Here is an 18259-nt window from a genome sequence, read left to right on the forward strand (position 1 = left end):
CGGGGAAGATGCCACACAGCCACATATGCAGACACTCATCTACCCACATACACACACGGGCATAACCAAAGGCAAACACACAAACAGACAACACAGTACAGTGCAATATGCCAACCTGTAAAGAATTTGCTATACTCCTGCTCAATCTTCTGTGCGACCTCAAACTGCTCCTTGGAATGTTTTTGAGAGACCTTGTCCCGCAGATACACTGGATCCTTCTGTTCCCTGAGGAGAGGAAACCAGCACAAAGTATTAGGACACAGGCTCGCTACTAAAACACAGACAAACCTCTTCTCCCAGAAGTTGGCAGAGTACAAGAGGAAAGGAAGCCTGTTTAGAGTATTAAAACACAGCCTCTGGGCATGACATTTTTGGTAATTAACCCTTTAAATGATTTACTAAAGTGTTATGATTATTAATTTAGCTCACAGTATCATTTCCAATCATTTAAATGGAGTAAGACCAATGCCACTTTTTTATTTAGATAAATGATCAATGGAATCTTCAAATGTTTGACATACTAATAGGGTGTGATTAGCTAATAATGTTCTTTAATATAGACCCTTCCCCTGATAATAGTTTGCCACTGGAGAATGCTCAAGGTCCTTATATACAGTTGAAGTCGTAAGTTTACATACACTTAGGTTGGAACTCGATTTTAAAACTTTTAAACTATAGTTTTAGCAAGTTGGTTAGGACATGGTTAGGACATCTACTTTCCAACAATTGTTTACAGACAGATTATTTCACTTATAATTCATTGTATCACAATACCAGTGGGTCAGAAGTCTACATACACTAAGTTAACTGTGCCTTTAAGTAGCTTGGGAAAATTCCAGAAAATGATTTCATGGATTTAGAAGTTTTGATAGGCTAATTGACATCCTTTGAGTCAATTGGAGGTGTAGCTGTGGATGTATTTCAAGGCCTACCTTCAAACTCAGTGCCTCTTTGCTTGACATCATGGGGAAATAAAAAGAAATCAGCCAAGACCTCAGGAAAACAATTGTAGACCTCCACAAGTCTGGTTCATCCTTGGGAGCAATTTCCAAATGCCTGAAGGTACCATGTTAATATGTACAAACAATAGTACGCAAGTATAAACACCATGGAACCACACAGCTGTCATACCGCTCAGGAAGGAGACGCGTTCTGTCTCCTAGAGATTAACGTACTTTGGTGCGAAATGTGCAAGTCAATCCCAGAACAACAGCAAATGACCTAGTGAAGATGCTGGAGGAAACAGGTACAAAAGTATCTATATCCACATAACCTGAAAGGCCACTCAGCAAGGAAGAAGCCACTGCTCCAAAACCTCCACAAAAAAGCAAGACTGCGGTTTGCAACTGCACATGGGGACAAAGCTCGTACTTTTTGGAGAAATGTCCTCTGGTATGATGAAACAAAAATAGAACTGTTTGGCCATAATGACCATGGTTATGTTTGGAGGAAAAAGGGAGAGGCTTGCAAGCCGAAGAACACCATCCCAACCGTGAAGCACGGGGTTGGCTGCATCATGTTGTGGGGGTGCTTTGCTGCAGGAGGGACTGGTGCACTTCACAAAATAGATGGCATCATGAGGAGGACAAGTATGTGGATGTATTGAAGCAACATCTCAAGACATCAGTCAGGAAGCTAAAGCTTGGTCGCAAATGGGTCTTCCAAATGGACAATGACCCCAAGCATACTTCCAAAGTTGTGGCAAAATGGATTAAGGACATCAAAGTCAAGATATTGGAGTGGCTTCACAAAGCCCTGACCTCATCAAATTTGTGGGCAGAACGGAAAAAGCGTGTGCGAGCAAGGAGGCCTACAAACCTGACTCAGTTACACCAGCTCTGTCAGGAGGAATGGGCCAAAATTCACCCAACTTATTGTGAGAAGCTTGTGGAAGACTACCTGAAACAATTGACCCAAACACTAATTGAATATGTAAACTTCTGACCCACTGGGAATGTGATGAAAGAAATAAAAGCTGAAATAAATAATTCTCTACTATTATTCTGACATTTCACATTCTTAAAATAAAGTGGTGATCCTAACTGACCTAAGACAGGGACTTTCTACTAGGATCAAATGTCAGGAATTGTGAAAAACTGAGTTTAAATATATCTGGCTAACTTCCAACTTCAACTGTATCTTTGTAATGATAAAAAACTTAGGGCCACATACTATATGTACAAATAATAATAATAAAAAGTACCCCTATTTTCATAGCCTTTGTATTTATTGATCTATACAATATTTTTATATATATTTTCTAAATAATAGATTGATCTCTAAGTCCCCAAAACATGGCACTACAACTCAACTCACTACTGGGACAAGCCTATTAGTGCTGAGTGATTAATGGTACCATGGTATAGAGGATATCTATCCAATCTCTTCATTACTGACCGGTCAAGAAGTAGAGTAAGTTATCAAAGAACATTGAGATACAGCCAGGAGATTTCTGTGTGTGTGTGGGGGGGGTAGTCGAGAAGAAAAGGAGCCTGGGGATTATAACGCTATTATACTGTAGTTTTAAATAGTGCTAAACACCCTTACATCCCATTCATTTCTCCAATGAGTTACTGACCCATGGGAACATCCCACACACAAAAGCTTTCTGTGAACTCAACCACCAAGTAGAAATGGAGAAAACACACTAAAGATCACATTTAAAAGATCTAGAATGTTTTAACACTAAAGGTCTTTGAAAATGATGGGTTTGGCTGGCTACTTACTTTATCTGCTTGGAGTTTTTGTAGCGGATGAAGATGACGATTGGGTAAATGTGGACGCTGTGCAGCCTCTCAATGGCATGGGGTGCGATGTCTAGCAGACAGTGACAGTCCTGGGAGAGGAGGACATCTTAGATCAGTTCTGTTTAAGGTACAACAAGCAACATGATCATACTACATTCAGAATGGATCACACGAAAGAGACTTCACTTCCGGTACCACAGAACGTTGTTAATTGTGATAATCCAAAAACCCAAGGAATTCTTTTGAGGTGGCATAAAATCTGCTATTAATTGACCACATCTTTAAAGTGCTACATTTATAAATTGACCCACCTTTCACAAATTCTGAAATATCAAAGGGGAACACTTGTATCTGACAAAAGAGAAGAGGATGTAACGAAGAAGGAATGTTTATCTAGGATCAGGTCCCCCGGTTCATATAATCTTATTCACTATTATCTTAAAAAGGTTCAACTTATCCTAGACCAGCAATGACGCTGTACCTTCTCTGTTATCTCCTTGATGGAGGCCACGGTGGTCACGTCAAAATGGCCGCTCCTGCGTTTGTAGTCGATGAAGAGGCAGTCTTTGACGCCGCGCTCTATAGCCTGCTGGGACGCCTTCATCACCTCTGAGGAAACCACACACACACACACACACACACAGAACACCAGGGTCATATTCATTAGGCACCAAACAGCAGAAAACAGACTGAAACAGGGAGGGACTACCTCAACTTCTCCAATAAGAAATTCTCATTTCCATTGCAAAAATGTCTACACACACTACTCCATAATGACAAAGTGAAAACATATTTATAGAAATGTTTGCACATTTATTGAAAATGGAATACAGAGAGCCTCCCTAACGGTGTAGTGGTCTCAACTGCAGCACAAAGCTTGAGGTGTCACTATAAACCCGGGTTAGATCCCAGGCTGTGTCACAACCGGCCGTGACCGGGAGTATCATAGGGCGGCGCACAATTGGCCCAGTTGAAGCGCCCATCCACTACAAGACCATGGTACAAAAAAGATTCGTTATCCCAGTTAGCCCCGTCAGCTCCGTCAGCCCCGTCAGCCCCGTCAGCCCCGTCAGCCCCATCAGCCCCATCAGCCCCGTCAGCTCCGTCAGCTCCGTCAGCCCCGTCAGCCCTGTTAGTTCCGTTAGCCCTATCAGCTCAGTTATCCCTGTTAGTTCCGTTATCCCCATTAGCCCCATCAGCTTCGTAAACTAACACTCGCACTTGAATTGACTTTGCTGATAGCTACTTTGAGGGAAAATGTACTTACTATGACTAAGAAATGTGGTTTTCCCACCCAGCTATCTTAAGATGAATACACTAACTAAGTTCCTCTGGATAAGAGCATCTGCTAAATTATTAAAATTGTCTTATTTTCTAATTATTTTAAGACAAAAGGTGGCTTTTGGAGTCCAAGCAAGACAATGTCTGTCAGAAATGGCAGCCTATCCCCAGGGCCCGGTCAAAAGTAGCACTATATAGGGAATAGGGTGCCATTTGGAACATAATCTCTAGGACTTGAGCTCAGTCGGCAAGTTGGGGTAGGCCTATTTTGTAGATACTTGTGTACGCTGTTGTAATGTATTATTAGAACTGTTGTACTTTACTCACCCAGGACACATCTGCAAAACTTCCCGGGGGACTCTTTGACCAGCATGTCCTTGACGGGGTCTGAGAGAGGACCGAGGATCAGAACTGGCCTGGGAGACACACACTCTACCTTCTGGACCCGCTGGTAAGCCATGCTCACACAGTCTGAGAGGGAGTGAGACACACATATACATGGTCAAACACACACACAAATGCCCAATACCAAAATCAAATCAGTTGCACCTAGCCTCTAGGTAGTTACACTCCAGCCCAATTATTTATCCATGTAAAGGTGTGTCCCCTCACCCTCTAGGAATGGTATAGAGTCTGTGCTAATGGCGTCCAGAGCCACCAGTTCCTTGCCATCTTTGGAGCTGCTGCGTTTGTGTTTGTGCTTCCTCCTGAAGAAGGATCGCCTGGCGGCGGCAGAGAGGCTCTTACTGTCCTTGTCGTCTTTCAGCTCTGTCATACTGTGTCTACGGTACAACTCCTGGTCCATCCTACACAGACACACAATATAATTACACAAGAGCCATGACGCGCGTGCGTGCGTCTGCATGTCTGTGAGTGTGTCTCACATGTATTTGCTGGGTATCTGTCCTCTCTGGATCTGCTGTGCATTCTCATCCAGCTGCCAGGCCATCCAGGTGCCAAAGCTGCCCTTTGGTAGAGTATCATCCACATACAGGATGTCATCCTTCTTAAAACTAAGGTCCAGCTCTGCCTCCACTGTCCGCTCATAAAGTGCTCTGGAGAGATCGAGGAAGGGGGTGAGGAGGGTAGGAAGAAAGAATGAAGGAGGGAGAGAAAGGAAGAGAGGGTTAGTGTGTGTGCGCGCATGCGTGTTCAGTGTGTCATGGTTGGAGCCCCATAACTCTTTTGAAGTATATCTGTGGGGCTGTGTGCAGAGTTAGTGCCAATGACATCACGACCCAGCCTGTATGACTAGTGACTGCGGCTGCCATGCAGAAACTCCGACTGAGTCCCAAATGGCACCATATTCCTTATATAGTGCACTACCTTTGACCAGAGCCCAATGAGGTCTGGTTTATAAAAAAAGTAAAAGAAGATTGGTACTGTATAGGGAATAGGGTGCCATTTGGGACACAACCTCTCAGCTTTCTAACAACAAACAGCTGCACTTACCAACAGACTTCCCCCTACTCTTCATTCACAGCCTTTATTTACTGTATGGTCTGTCTCAGTCTGCCTTGAGCCTACATAGATGCAAAGTGACAGACATGCGCTCGCTCACACACTTTCTACAAGGGCATTTAGCCTGGGCGCAATGAAGAGAGTCTCCTCAGTCTGTCCGCAGGTAAACCAACCCTGCTGTATGTATGATAGATAGTATCTCTAGGGAGAGAGATGGTGGATGGGATGGTCCTCCTGGATGTGGGACCTAATTGCTTTAGATGAAGAGAAAGTGCATCTTTCCCTTATCTACACACAATACACCATAATGACAAAGCAAAAACAGATGAACAATTTTGCAAATGTATTGAAAATTAAAATCTGAATTAACCCATTTACATAAGTATTCAAACCCTTTACTCAGTACTTTGTTGAAGCACCTTTAGCAGCAATTACAACCTCAGGTTTTCTTGGGTATGACGTGACAAGCTTGGCACGCCTGTATTTGTGGAGTTTCTCCTGCATTGTCTTGCCTGTGCTTAGGGTCATTGTCCTATTGGAAGGTGAACCTTCGCCCCAGTCTGAGGTCCTGAGTGCTCTGGAGCAGGACCTCAATTGTCAAGTAAAGATAACTTAATAGAAAATCACCCAGTAAAATCATACTTGAGTAAATGTAATTGCTAAAAAAAATACTGAAGTATCAAAGTAAAAGTACAAATAAAACAATACTTATAGTAAGCAAACCAGATGGCACAACTTAGACATAATTTACAAACAAAGCATGTGTTTAGTGACTCCGCCAGATCAGAGGCAGTAGGGATGACCAGGGATGTTCTCTCGATAAGCTTGTGAATTGAATCATTTTCTGTCCTTCTAAGCATTCAAAATGTAACGAGTACTTTTGGGTGTCATGGAAAATGTATGGAGTAAAAATACAATGTTCTTTAGGCATGTAGTGAAGTAAAAGTAGTCAAAAATATACATAGTAAGTACAGATACCCCAAAAAACTACTTTAGTACTTTATAGTATTTTTACTTAAGTACTTTACACCACTGGTTGTCATCAAGGATCTTTCTGTACTTTGCTCCATTCATCTTTCCCTCGATCCTGACTAGTCTCCCAGTCCCTGCCGCTGAAAAACATGATAGCATGATGCAGCTGCCACAACTATGCTTCACCGTAGGGATAGTGCAAGGTTTCCTCTAGATGTGATGCTTGTCATTCAGGCAAAAAAGTTCAACCTTAGTTTCATCAGACCAGATTATCTGGTTTCTCATGGTCTGAGAGTCCTTTTGGCAAACTCCAAGTGGGCTGTCATATGCCTTTTACTGAGGAGTGGCTTCCGTTTGGCCACTCTGCTATAAAGTCCTGATTGGTGAAGTGCTGCAGAGATGGGAGAATGTTCCAGAAGGACAACCATCTCCACAGAGAACAGAGGGTTCTTGGTTAACTTCCCGATTGCTCAGTTTGGCCGGGCGGCCCAGCTCTTGGAAGAGTCTTGGTGGTTCCAAACTTCTTCCACTTAAGAATGATGGAGGCCACTGTGTTCTTGGGGACCTTCAATGCTTCAGAAATGTTTTGGTACCTTTCCCCAGATCTGTGCCTCGACACAATCCTGTCTTGGCACTCTACAGAGAATTCCTTCGACCTCATGGCTTGGTTTTTGCTCTGACATACACTGTCAACAGTGGGACCTGATATAGACATGTGTGTGTCTTTCCAAATCATGTCCAATCAATTGAATTTACTAAAAGGTGGACTCCAATCAAGTTGTATAAACATCAAGAATGATCAATGGAAACAGGATGCACCTGAGCTCAATTTCAAGTCTCATAGCAAAAGGTCTAAATACTTACGTAAAAAAGGTAGTTTTTGTATTTATTACATTTTAATTTTTTTAAATAATGTTTTTGCTTTGTCATTATGGGGTATTATTTCAATTGAATCCATTTAAAATTCAGGCTGTAAAGTAACATAATATGGAAACGGGTCTGAAAACTTTCCGAATGCACTGTATGTGCTCAGAAAGTATTCACACCCCTCAACTTTGTCCACATTTTGTTGTGTCACAGCCTGAATTTCAAATGGATTAAATGGAGATTGTGGAACTTCTTAGAAATGTTAACAAATTCATAAAAAAATGTAAAGCTGAAATGTCTTGAGTCAATAACCATTCAACCCCTTTTATGGCAATCCTAAATTCCGGAGTAAAAATGTGCTGAACAATTCACAAGTGTGCAATAATAGTGTATACCATGATTTTTAAATGACTACCCCATCGCTGTACCCCACATATACAATTATCGGTAAGGTCCTCAGTCAAGCAGTGAATTTCAAGCACATTTCAAAGCACCTATTGGTAGATGTGTAAAAATAAATAAAAAAAGCTGAGAGAATATTCCTTTCAGCGTGGTAAACTTATTAATTACACTTTGGATGGTGTATCAATACATCCAGTCACCACAAAAATACAGGCGTCTTTCCTAACTCAGTTGCCGGAGAGGAAGGAAACCGCTCAGGGAGTACACCATGAGCTCAGTGTTGATTTTAAAACAAGTTAGAGCTTAATGGCAGTGATAGGAGATAACTGAGGATGGCTCAACAACATTGTAGTTATGCCGAAATACTAACATAAATGACAGTGTGAAAAGGAAGCCTGTAAAAGACAATATTCCAAAACATGCATCCTGTTTGCAATCAGGCACTAAATATATTGCTTAAAAAATTGCTTAGAAATGAACTCTTTGTCCTGAATACAAAGCGTTATGTTTGGGGCAAATTCAACACATCAGAGTACCACCCTCATCATATTTCAAGCATGGTGGTGGCTGCATCATGTTGTGGGTATGCTTGTCATCGGCAAGGACTAGGGAGTTTTTTTGGATAAAAAGAAACTGAACAGATCTAAGCACAGGCTAAATCCTAGAGGAAAACTTGGTTCAGCCACTGGGAGACAAATTCACCTTTCAGCAGGACAATAACCTAAAAAAAAGGCCAAATATATACTGGATTTGCTTACCAAGACTACATTGACTGAAAATCACTGCCAAAGGTGATTCTAACATGTATTGACTCAGGGGGTTGAATATTCATCTAATCAAGATACGGTGTTAAATTGTTCATCACAACAAAAAAAAATGGAAAAACAGTATTTTTTGTAGTTTGGTGACAACACATTTCAATTAAATCCAAAATGTGGGAAAAGGGGTGTGAATGTTTTTTTAGTACCTTTATTTAACTAGGCAAATCAGTTGAGAACAAATTCTTATTTTCAATGATTGCCTAGGAACAGTGGGTTAACTGCTTTGTTCAGGGGCAGAATGACAGATTTTTATTTTGTCAGTTCCGGGATTCGATCTTGCAACCTTTCAGTTACTAGTCCAACGCTCTAACCACTAGGCTACATGCCGCCCCACAGAATACTTTCTGAAGGCATAGAAGTGAAGGTGCATGGAGGTACAGTAGATCGCATAGAGGGTATCATGAAAAACAGGCACTTTGGGGACAGGATATGTGTGTGTACCTGATATAGAAGCCGTCCCCCGGTGTGTCTTTGACAATGTTGAAGTCGTCCTGTCGTTGTTGGACTTTGAGTGTGACCATCTCGGCTGGCTTCAGCATCTCTACATACACCTCCTCCACTGTCTTGTTCTTCATGTTTACTGACCCATACTGAGAGAGAGAATTTGAATTTACAATCGCCTTTACTGGGTCAACATCATACATTACACAAACAAATGAAAACAAACGTTCAAATTTCAACCGTAACAAATTATAACGAAAAGAGGGAGATCAAGAGTGTGAGCGTGCACAAGAGAGAGACAGAGAGAAGAGGAAAGGAGGAGGGAAATCCCTTGGCTGTATGAAGTGTCCGTCTATTGATTCATTCTGGTGGGGGGGGATGACAGAAGATGAGAATTGCCAGGGGGATGAAAGGTGAAAGCTCTACTGCGTGTTCTGTCCTAATGAAAAAGCTCTAGGTCTGTTTGGAGAACAGAGCTTATAGGGACAGGGAGGGAGCATGCCAGGAATGGGATAGTATGAGTTAGATTGACCACAGTATGTCATGATAGAGAAAGAGGGGGGCAATCGATGAAGGAACAAAGACAGGCAGGAGAAATGTAAATGAGCAATGGAAGAGATACTGCAGGCGGCAAACTGTTCACTTAGAAAAAAGTTATTATACAATCTATGTGTGTGTGTTAAGGATGTGCAGGAATATTCAAAATATCTGAACATTTAAACTGATTTTAACACAAAAGGCTTTATCTAAATTAAATGAAAATATCCATGTGACATTGTTACATACAAGGATATACCATGACATTTCAAATCTTTCATTTAATGAAAAACTTTTCAATGTTGTTTTTATGACGTGCGCCCCATAAATAAAGACCAGTAACCTTCACATGAGTAGCTTGTTGTTAATGTTGGCCAATCAAAGATGCTCAATGCTTTGCAAGTTTAGTGAGCGTTCACTAATGCAATGAAAGATGGAATAAAATAACAGAATTAAAAGTTAGGGTAATGAAGAGTAGGCTATAAAGAGAAACTGGTAGGCTGTTTTATTTGAATGGGGTTGGGGAGAAAGTGTAGCATATGGCCTTAATTAGCCTAGCTAGCTATAGTTGGGGAAAACCTATTTTCTTACCACTTCGATACTAAAGATACTTTTTGGTAGCAGGTTAGGAGACTGAGGTTATGGTTAGGAAAAGGGTTTAGAGGTTAGTGAAAATGCTAAAAAGTATGTAGCTAGCTAGCTTCTGTAGGCTACTCCAGTCAAGACAGGCACTGTTATAAAATAACATAGTGACTGCTTCAAGTGACTGCTTTGGCTAGTCTTGGCTGTAGCAAAATGTCCTTTGTGTCTCGCTCTCTCCCTCTGTCTGCTCACAACACACACCGCCCCATATAAACTCTGCAGGCCGCTGAAGCAATAGAGTCAGCCTCCTCCCCGCGCAGCAGTGCTCAGGTACGGATTATAATTTTTTTGAATATCCGGATATCCAACAAAAATAAATACTATTCGAAGTGCCATTTTTTAAAAACACCATCCCTAGTGTCTCAAGTCAAATCTGCACACATGCTGGTTTATGTAAAAACCTACCTCCAGTATGAGGTCCCCAGGCTGCAGTCCCTCTGTTCCCCTAGCAGGGCTGTCCTCTTCCAGACTCTCTACATAGACCCCGCGGAGGTTCCCTCCACACAGCCCCAGCCCCAGTTCTGCCCCCTGGGCTCTGCGCACCGTCACCACCCGTGGTTCACACACCTTACGACTACCCTCTGACAACATCCTGGATGGGGAGGGAAGAAGAAAACTTTACTAATCCTTACGAAACGGAAATGTGTCTGCTGCTGTATCCAACCCTTGCAGTACAAACACACATTAGGTTAGAGAGGCTGGAGCAGTCAGAGGTGTGTTTGTTACCTGATGAAACTATGAGGACTAGTTGTAGGGGTGGTCTGTTTGGAGGAGGGGGTGAGTGTTCCTTCGTCTTGTTCACTCAGAGTGTCTATAGTAGAGTGGTTGTCAGGGGTGGTGGCTCCACTACCATGGGGAGTTGACTGGCTGCTCACCGGCTCCAGACGAGAACTACACACGCAAAGAGAGAAACAAAAACCTTAATACCTCAGTCAAATGAATGGGAGAGATTGGTGCCATCTATTTAAATTGGATAGAGGTGCCAAATGATGCCTGTATATTTCTCCAGATGATTACTTTGGGATTTACATAATAAATGGCATGGTCGGAGGTCAACTTTACACCACTTTTGAACTATGAATAACATTTTTGTCTTTGATTACCTTTCATTCAAAAAACTAACCTCTGGGAAGAATTTTTTATTTTTTATGTGGATTGTGAATGATTTTCCAGCTGTGTGTGTATGACCTGGAGCGTGAGTGGTTTCCCAGCTGGTACATGTGGGGGTTGTACTGAGCCATGATGGTGATGGTGTCACACTGCTGACCAATTATCAGCCTGGCTTGCTGCTCTGTGGCATTACGCAAGTTAATACCATTATACTGGAGAAGGGAAGATGAAACGGAGGAGAGAAAGGTAAGATGTTATTGAAATAAACCTCACTGAAAATAAATAGCACTTCTCAATTGTCATTCTCAGGCATGAACGGCTGACTAGGTCACTCTGGATAAGAACTGCTAAATGACAAAAATGCTAAATGTAATGTTTTATTCCATGAGGGGGAACTGGAGCATGTGTAGTCTAGATGTGCAAGCGACTGCGCTGGCTGCAGTCAACATCGTCACATTTATAATTTCCTCCTGATGAAACGGATATGACCCTTAACCCTGGCAGGAAGGAGCAATGAAACAGGAAAGTTACCTCGAGGAGTTGGTCGCCGTACTCCAGCCCGGCCTGATGGGCGATGCTGCCTCCGGTTACCTTGGAGACGAAGATACCGCCGTTCTCGCCGCTGACGATAGAGATGCCCAGAGGCTCCGCCCCTTTGTGAACGATCACATTACGAGGTTCCTCCAGGTACGGCCTGACGGGAGGGAGGGATGAGAAACTTCAGGGCTGCATCTCATCTCCCCTATGAGGGTATTGCCAAAAGTTGTGCACTACACAGGGATTAGGGTGCTATAAAACTCTCATATTGATTTTCACAAGACAGAGACATTACATATCACATGAAAAACCAACAGATAGAAATAACAGAGAGACTGTGTGCTACAAGGAGAAGACAAGTAAAAGATCCAGAGGTTGTGAGGTAGACAGAGTTATCTTCACATTCAGCCTGGTGACTAGCATTGGGCCCAAACACACTCAGAATGCAATCCCATCTGCAAAAGGGCACGGACATTCAGTATCATGCAGCCTCAGTGAGGACTTCACACATGAAACTGGCCATATCATTTCAACAATTCCAACCATACAAACACAAAACTGTCAGTGACAATTGAGACGCAGCACACGTCTATCCATCTTCTCTGGTTCAAGAGGAATAGTTAAGGTGTTTTCTGGAGCTTTTCCATGAAACACAGGCTAATGTAAACCTGGCGTGCACTGAACTGTTCAACAGAGAAGTGGGATGTAGCCTAGCTGCTGTTCAGGGGTGAGAAATACCACAACACATATTCTACACATTCCAAGTCTATGGGCTCTGCCTGGAAACAACTCCTGGCTCCTAATCACAAGACGGGGGGGGCAAGGAGTTGTTTCTGAAGTGGGCCTGTGTCTACATCTTAATTTCAGTATTTCTATCCAACACTCAAGCATGTTAACAGTAAGACCATCAGTCAGTCAGCCAACAAACCTGAGGCTCCTGAGAGAGGAGAACCTCGGCCTAGCAGCCAGAGGGATCCTCAGAAAAGACCTGTTACGGTGCAGAGACCTGGAGACATTTACACACACGGCAGATGGAAGAGAAGAAACGAGAGAGGAGATGGACGAGAGAAAAAACAGACAAGAAGTGGACAGGAAGGACAGACAGTAAAAGAAAACAGACAGAAATGCAGAGGCCAAACAGGTCTGGTGTGAGAAGAAGAAACAACTAAATATTACAAAAGGAAAATAGCCTGGTTCCTTCTGCATGTGTTTAGCGAACCCTTCTAACACACAAACATGCATACGTACACATCACACACACTTTTACACCCATGTGCTACTGCTACTACTCTTTTCTTTATTTAATTCTTATCATCATCTATCCTGATGACTAGTCACTTTATCCTGCCTTCATGTACATATCTACTTCAAATATCTGGTACCTCTGCACATTGATCTGTTACTGGTACTCCCTGAATATAGCTCCACATTGATCTGGTACTGGTACTCCCTGTATATAGCTCCACATTGATCTGGTACTGGTACTCCCTGTATATAGCTCCACATTGATCTGGTACTGGTACTCCCTGTATATAGCTCCACATTGATCTGGTACTGGTGCTCCCTGTATATAGCTCCACGTTGAGCTGGTACTGGTACTCCCTGTATATAGCTCCACATTGATCTGGTACTGGTACTCCCTGTATATAGCTCCACATTGATCTGGTACTGGTACTCCCTGTATATAGCTCCACGTTGAGCTGGTACTGGTGCTCCCTGTATATAGCTCCACGTTGAGCTGGTACTGGTGCTCCCTGTATATAGCTCCACGTTGAGCTGGTACTGGTGCTCCCTGTATATAGCTCCACATTGATCTGGTACTGGTGCTCCCTGTATATAGCTCCACGTTGAGCTGGTACTGGTGCTCCCTGTATATAGCTCCACATTGATCTGGTACTGGTGCTCCCTGTATATAGCTCCACATTGATCTGGTACTGGTGCTCCCTGTATATAGCTCCACATTGATCTGGTACTGGTACTCCCTGTATATAGCTCCACATTGATCTGGTACTGGTACTCCCTGTATATAGCTCCACATTGATCTGGTACTGGTGCTCCCTGTATATAGCTCCACGTTGAGCTGGTACTGGTACTCCCTGTATATAGCTCCACATTGATCTGGTACTGGTACTCCCTGTATATAGCTCCACATTGATCTGGTACTGGTGCTCCCTGTATATAGCTCCACGTTGAGCTGGTACTGGTGCTCCCTGTATATAGCTCCACATTGAGCTGGTACTGGTGCTCCCTGTATATAGCTCCACGTTGAGCTGGTGCTGGTGCTCCCTGTATATAGCTCCATTCTTATGTATTTTATTTTTAAACTCTGCATAGTTGGGAAGGGCTCGTAAGCATGCATTTGATGGTAAAGTCTACACCAGTTGTATTCGGCGCATGTGACAAATTAAATTTGATCATTCCACTGGCATGGTCAGAGGAGTTGGCTAAAGCACAAACAGATCTGGGACCAGGCTACAAGGAGAAACGACAGCAACACTCAACTGACCTTTATGCTGCATATACCAAGAGCATTATAGCTGATATATAATCTACGCATCACACACTTCCTACCTGTACTCCTTTAGACCAGTGTTATTTAATATATTCTAGTACTAGTCCACCTGAGTTAGCTTTAATTGAACCTTTATTTAACGAGGCAAGTCAGTTAAGAACAAATTCTTATTTACAATGACGGTCTACCCCGTGCCAAACCCAGAAGACGCTGGGCCAATTCTGTGTCGCCCTATGGGACTTCCAATCACGGCCAGTTGTGATACAGCCAGCTAACAGGCTTGGTGATTATTTGACCAATTGAATGAGGATTGCTAGTAGTGGAAATGAGCAAATAAATCAAACTGCTGGGGATACTCCATTCCACACCATGTTTTAGACTGTCCAGCCCTATCTCACGTTTGTCATCTTTCCCATCCTACCGGTCTTTCCTCCGCTCTCCAATTGGCACAGGGCTGACGGAGATTCTGGGCAGGGTGGATATGGAGCTCTGTGATTGGCTGCTGGCGAAGGAGGAAGTCTCCAGGTTCAGAGGTGATTGGGGGGGAGTGATGAGGCTGGGACTGCTGCACTCTGAATGTGACAGGGAGCCTGGAGAGGGGTGGCGGGGAGAGAGGGTAAGAGACTTTAAATGAGATATTAAGATGAGATCGTACTTCATTAATTCCCAAGGGAAAATGTGTGTCATTCTTACAACCATAGTAAAAACAATTAAAATACTCACAACAGTTAAAACATGGTAGTAGAGCGAAAGCGAGAGTGAGAAAGGGAAAGAATTGGTCCATAGTTACAGTGTCATTTCTCAGACAGGTAACCAGGTTGTAAATATCCTGACACAAGCATATTAACCCCCAGCTTTAATGGCCCAGGACACAAAATCTATATGGTTAAAGTGTTTCCCTGTGTTTAGTGTTTTTTCAACAGATTAGTGTTTCCCTGTGTCCAACTTTTTCAGCAGTAGATTACAGAACAGCCCCTATAAATGACCTGCTAACAGGGGTATCACATCTCAGAGAAAAAACAAGTGTAGTCAGCTGTTTGATTTGGAATAATATTCTTTAGTTGAGTGGAAAATGAGCATTCTAAAGTCCCCTTGGGACCAGAGTCAGGTAATATTGGCCGAGAGGGTCAGTATTCAAGGAATAGGCATCTTAATACGTGTTCATTCATCCATCCACTCATTTGTTAATTCATTAATTTGTCTATCCACCCACCCATCAATATTTTTGTTAACTAATCTGTTTGTTCAATTATGCATCCATCCATCCATGCATGTACCTCTATCAGAGCCCAGCATAGATCGAGGGTAGCGGGGAGTGGAGGGGATCTTAATCCTCTCGTTCCGGTACTGGACGTTACTGGAAGAATCTGATGCAATAGAGGAAAAGTCCATCAGTGTGTGTGTGTATATATATATATATATAATACAATTATTGTGTGTGTGGCGTGGGTATAATAAGTATTTTTTGTGTGTGAGCAAGCATGTATAATACGAGCGCGTGTATGTGGCGTGCGTGCATGGGTGACTGACCAAGGCCCAGGCGAGCACTGGAGGGTAGTGAGTTGGTACCATGGGAGGTGCGGCTGCTGCGTGACGAGGACTCGGAGTAGTCTGCTGCTGGACGCTTTTGGCTCAGGTCCAGGCTCAGACGCCCCTGGTGCTGCGGACTGACACACACACTCTTCCTACATAATTCATGGGTTGAACATAGCGCCACTAATGCCTTTTTATGAAAGTCATCTTAGGGACTGGTGCAAGACTGAATCTGCTACTCAATGCATTCTCAAACAGCAATACATCTCCAAAGGAGGCAACTATTTAGTAGGAGAAACTTGTCATCATTGTAATGTTGTCAAATTGACTTAAGATGTAGTATAACATTAGCTAGCTAGCTAAGATTGAGGGGAGAGTACCGGATTGCACCTAGCTAACGTTAGCATTGCAAGGTACTTTTATCCAACTTACCTAACTAAAGGCAACATTGCCATAAAGAAAAATTGCCTTCATCATAATGATGACCAAGTTGTTTCCTACTAAATATTTGCCTACTTAAGCAATGTCATATTTTCAAGCCAATAATTTAGACTAAATGATAATTTGCCCCCTTGAGGAATGACTGGGCTCCACTTTTCGGGGGTAGTTATTCTGTCGGGGTAGTTATTCTGTCTGGGTAGTTATTCTGTCTGGGTAGTTATTCTGTCTGGGTAGTTATTCTGTCTGGGTAGTTATTCTGTCTGGGTAGTTATTCTGTCTGGGTAGTTATTCTGTCTGGGGTAGTTATTCTGTCTGGGGTAATTACCTGGGGTGTTGGTTGTTGTGCTGGTGTTGGCAGATCTGGGAGGAGACAGAGGGACAGTTGTTGGTGTGGACTCTGTGGCTGCGGACTGTGTAGACTGGGTTCCTCATCACTGCGGTCACCGCTGGACACGGGGCCAGACCACGATGGGCCGAGTCTGATAGAACACACACACACACTGATTAGAGAACAACAACAACCACCACACCGGTTAAATAGGAGGAACACACACTGGCTAGAGAGGCTCCAGATAGAAATGTGTTATGGGTCCTCCTGAGTGGTGCAGCGGTCTAAGGCACTGCATCGCAGTGTTAAAGGCGTCACTACAGACCAGAGTTCCATCCCAGTGTCACAACCGGCCGTGATCGGGAGTCCCATAGGGCGGATCACAATTATCTCAGCATCATCCGGGTTAGGGGAGGGTTTGGCAGGGGGACTACTTGGCTCATTGCGCTTTCAGCGAATCCTTGTGGGGGGCCGGGCGGATGCAGGCTGACCTTGGTGCAGCTGGTTTCTGGGTTAAGCGGGCGGGTGTTAACTTCTCTAGGGTAGGGGGTACCATTTGGAATTTTGGATGAAAAGCAGGCCCAGAAGATAGGATATGCATATAATATAATAGTAGATATGGATAGAAAACACTTAAGTTTCCAAAACTGTTAAAATAGTGTCTGAGTATAACAACTGATTTGGTAGGCGAAAACCTGAGAAAAATCCATTCCGGAAGTAGGATTTTTTTGTTGTAGTTTTCTATTCAATGCCATTAGAGTGTCCATTGACTTAGGGCTTAAATTGCAGTTCCTATGCCTTCCACTAGACGGCAGTCTTTAGAAATAGTTTCAGGCTTGTATTCTGAAAAATGAGGGAGTAAGAGCAGTCTGAATGAGTGGACCCTGCCGTGTCACAGAGCTTTTTCATGGGCGTGACCGAGAGAGTGCCTTTCTTGTTTACCTTTTATATTGACGATGTTATTGTCCGGTTGAAATATTATCGATTATTTAAGCTAACATGTTTCTATGAACTTTACAGATACGATTTAGATTTTTTTGTCTGCCTGTTGTAACTGCGTTTGAGCCTGTGGATTACTGAAGAAAACACGAACAAAACTGAGGTTTTCGGATATAAAGAAAGACTATCAAACAAAAGGACCATTTATTGAATAAATGAATATCTGAGTGCCACCATATGAAGATCGTCAAAGGTAAGTGATTCATTTTATCTATATTTCTGACTTGTATAACTTCTACTTGGCTGGTTACTGTTTGTAATGATTTGTCTGCTGGTTTATGTTCTCAAATAATCATACGGTATGCTTTCGACGTTAAGCATTTTTAAAATCTGAACAGTGGTTGGATTCACAAGGAGTTAATCTTTAAACCTATGTAAAATAGTCATATCTTTTCTGAATTTTTATAATAAGTATTTTTGTATTTGAATTTGGCGCTCTGCAATCTCACTGGATGTTGGCCAGGTGGGACGCTAGCGTCACACATACCCTGGAGAGGTTAAGAAGCGCGGTTGGGCTGGTCATGTTTCTGAGGACACATGACTCGACCTTCGGCCCCTGAACCCATTAGGGAGTTGCAGCGATGAGAAGATCGAAATTGAAGAGGAAGAGAAGCCAAATTATTTTTAT

General features: G+C 42.9%; 1 protein-coding gene across 4 annotated transcripts in view; it reads right to left on the reverse strand.

The window, feature by feature from the left end:
• Nucleotides 1–18259, reverse strand: part of dlg5a (discs, large homolog 5a (Drosophila)) — a 64785-nt gene that overhangs the window by 2519 nt on the left and 44007 nt on the right. For 2 of the 4 annotated variants that reach the window (XM_042325162.1, XM_042325154.1), the window contains exons 19-33: nt 16630–16783; nt 15861–15997; nt 15608–15697; nt 14752–14920; nt 11813–11975; nt 11360–11493; nt 10898–11062; nt 10577–10763; nt 8993–9141; nt 4913–5083; nt 4641–4834; nt 4356–4499; nt 3229–3356; nt 2727–2836; nt 116–225 (exon numbers count right to left, since the gene is read on the reverse strand). In XM_042325162.1, coding sequence (XP_042181096.1) covers nt 116–225; nt 2727–2836; nt 3229–3356; nt 4356–4499; nt 4641–4834; nt 4913–5083; nt 8993–9141; nt 10577–10763; nt 10898–11062; nt 11360–11493; nt 11813–11975; nt 14752–14920; nt 15608–15697; nt 15861–15997; nt 16630–16783 — 2205 coding nt within the window. Of the gene's footprint in view, nt 1–115; nt 226–2726; nt 2866–3228; nt 3357–4355; nt 4500–4640; nt 4835–4912; nt 5084–8992; nt 9142–10576; nt 10764–10897; nt 11063–11359; nt 11494–11812; nt 11976–14751; nt 14921–15607; nt 15698–15860; nt 15998–16629; nt 16784–18259 lie in introns of those variants that run through there. The other 2 variants (XM_042325171.1, XM_042325176.1) reach the window with 2 other exon arrangements.

The sequence above is a fragment of the Oncorhynchus tshawytscha genome, linkage group LG01, assembly GCF_018296145.1.
Source record: "Oncorhynchus tshawytscha isolate Ot180627B linkage group LG01, Otsh_v2.0, whole genome shotgun sequence".
Taxonomy (NCBI): Eukaryota; Metazoa; Chordata; class Actinopteri; order Salmoniformes; family Salmonidae; genus Oncorhynchus; species Oncorhynchus tshawytscha.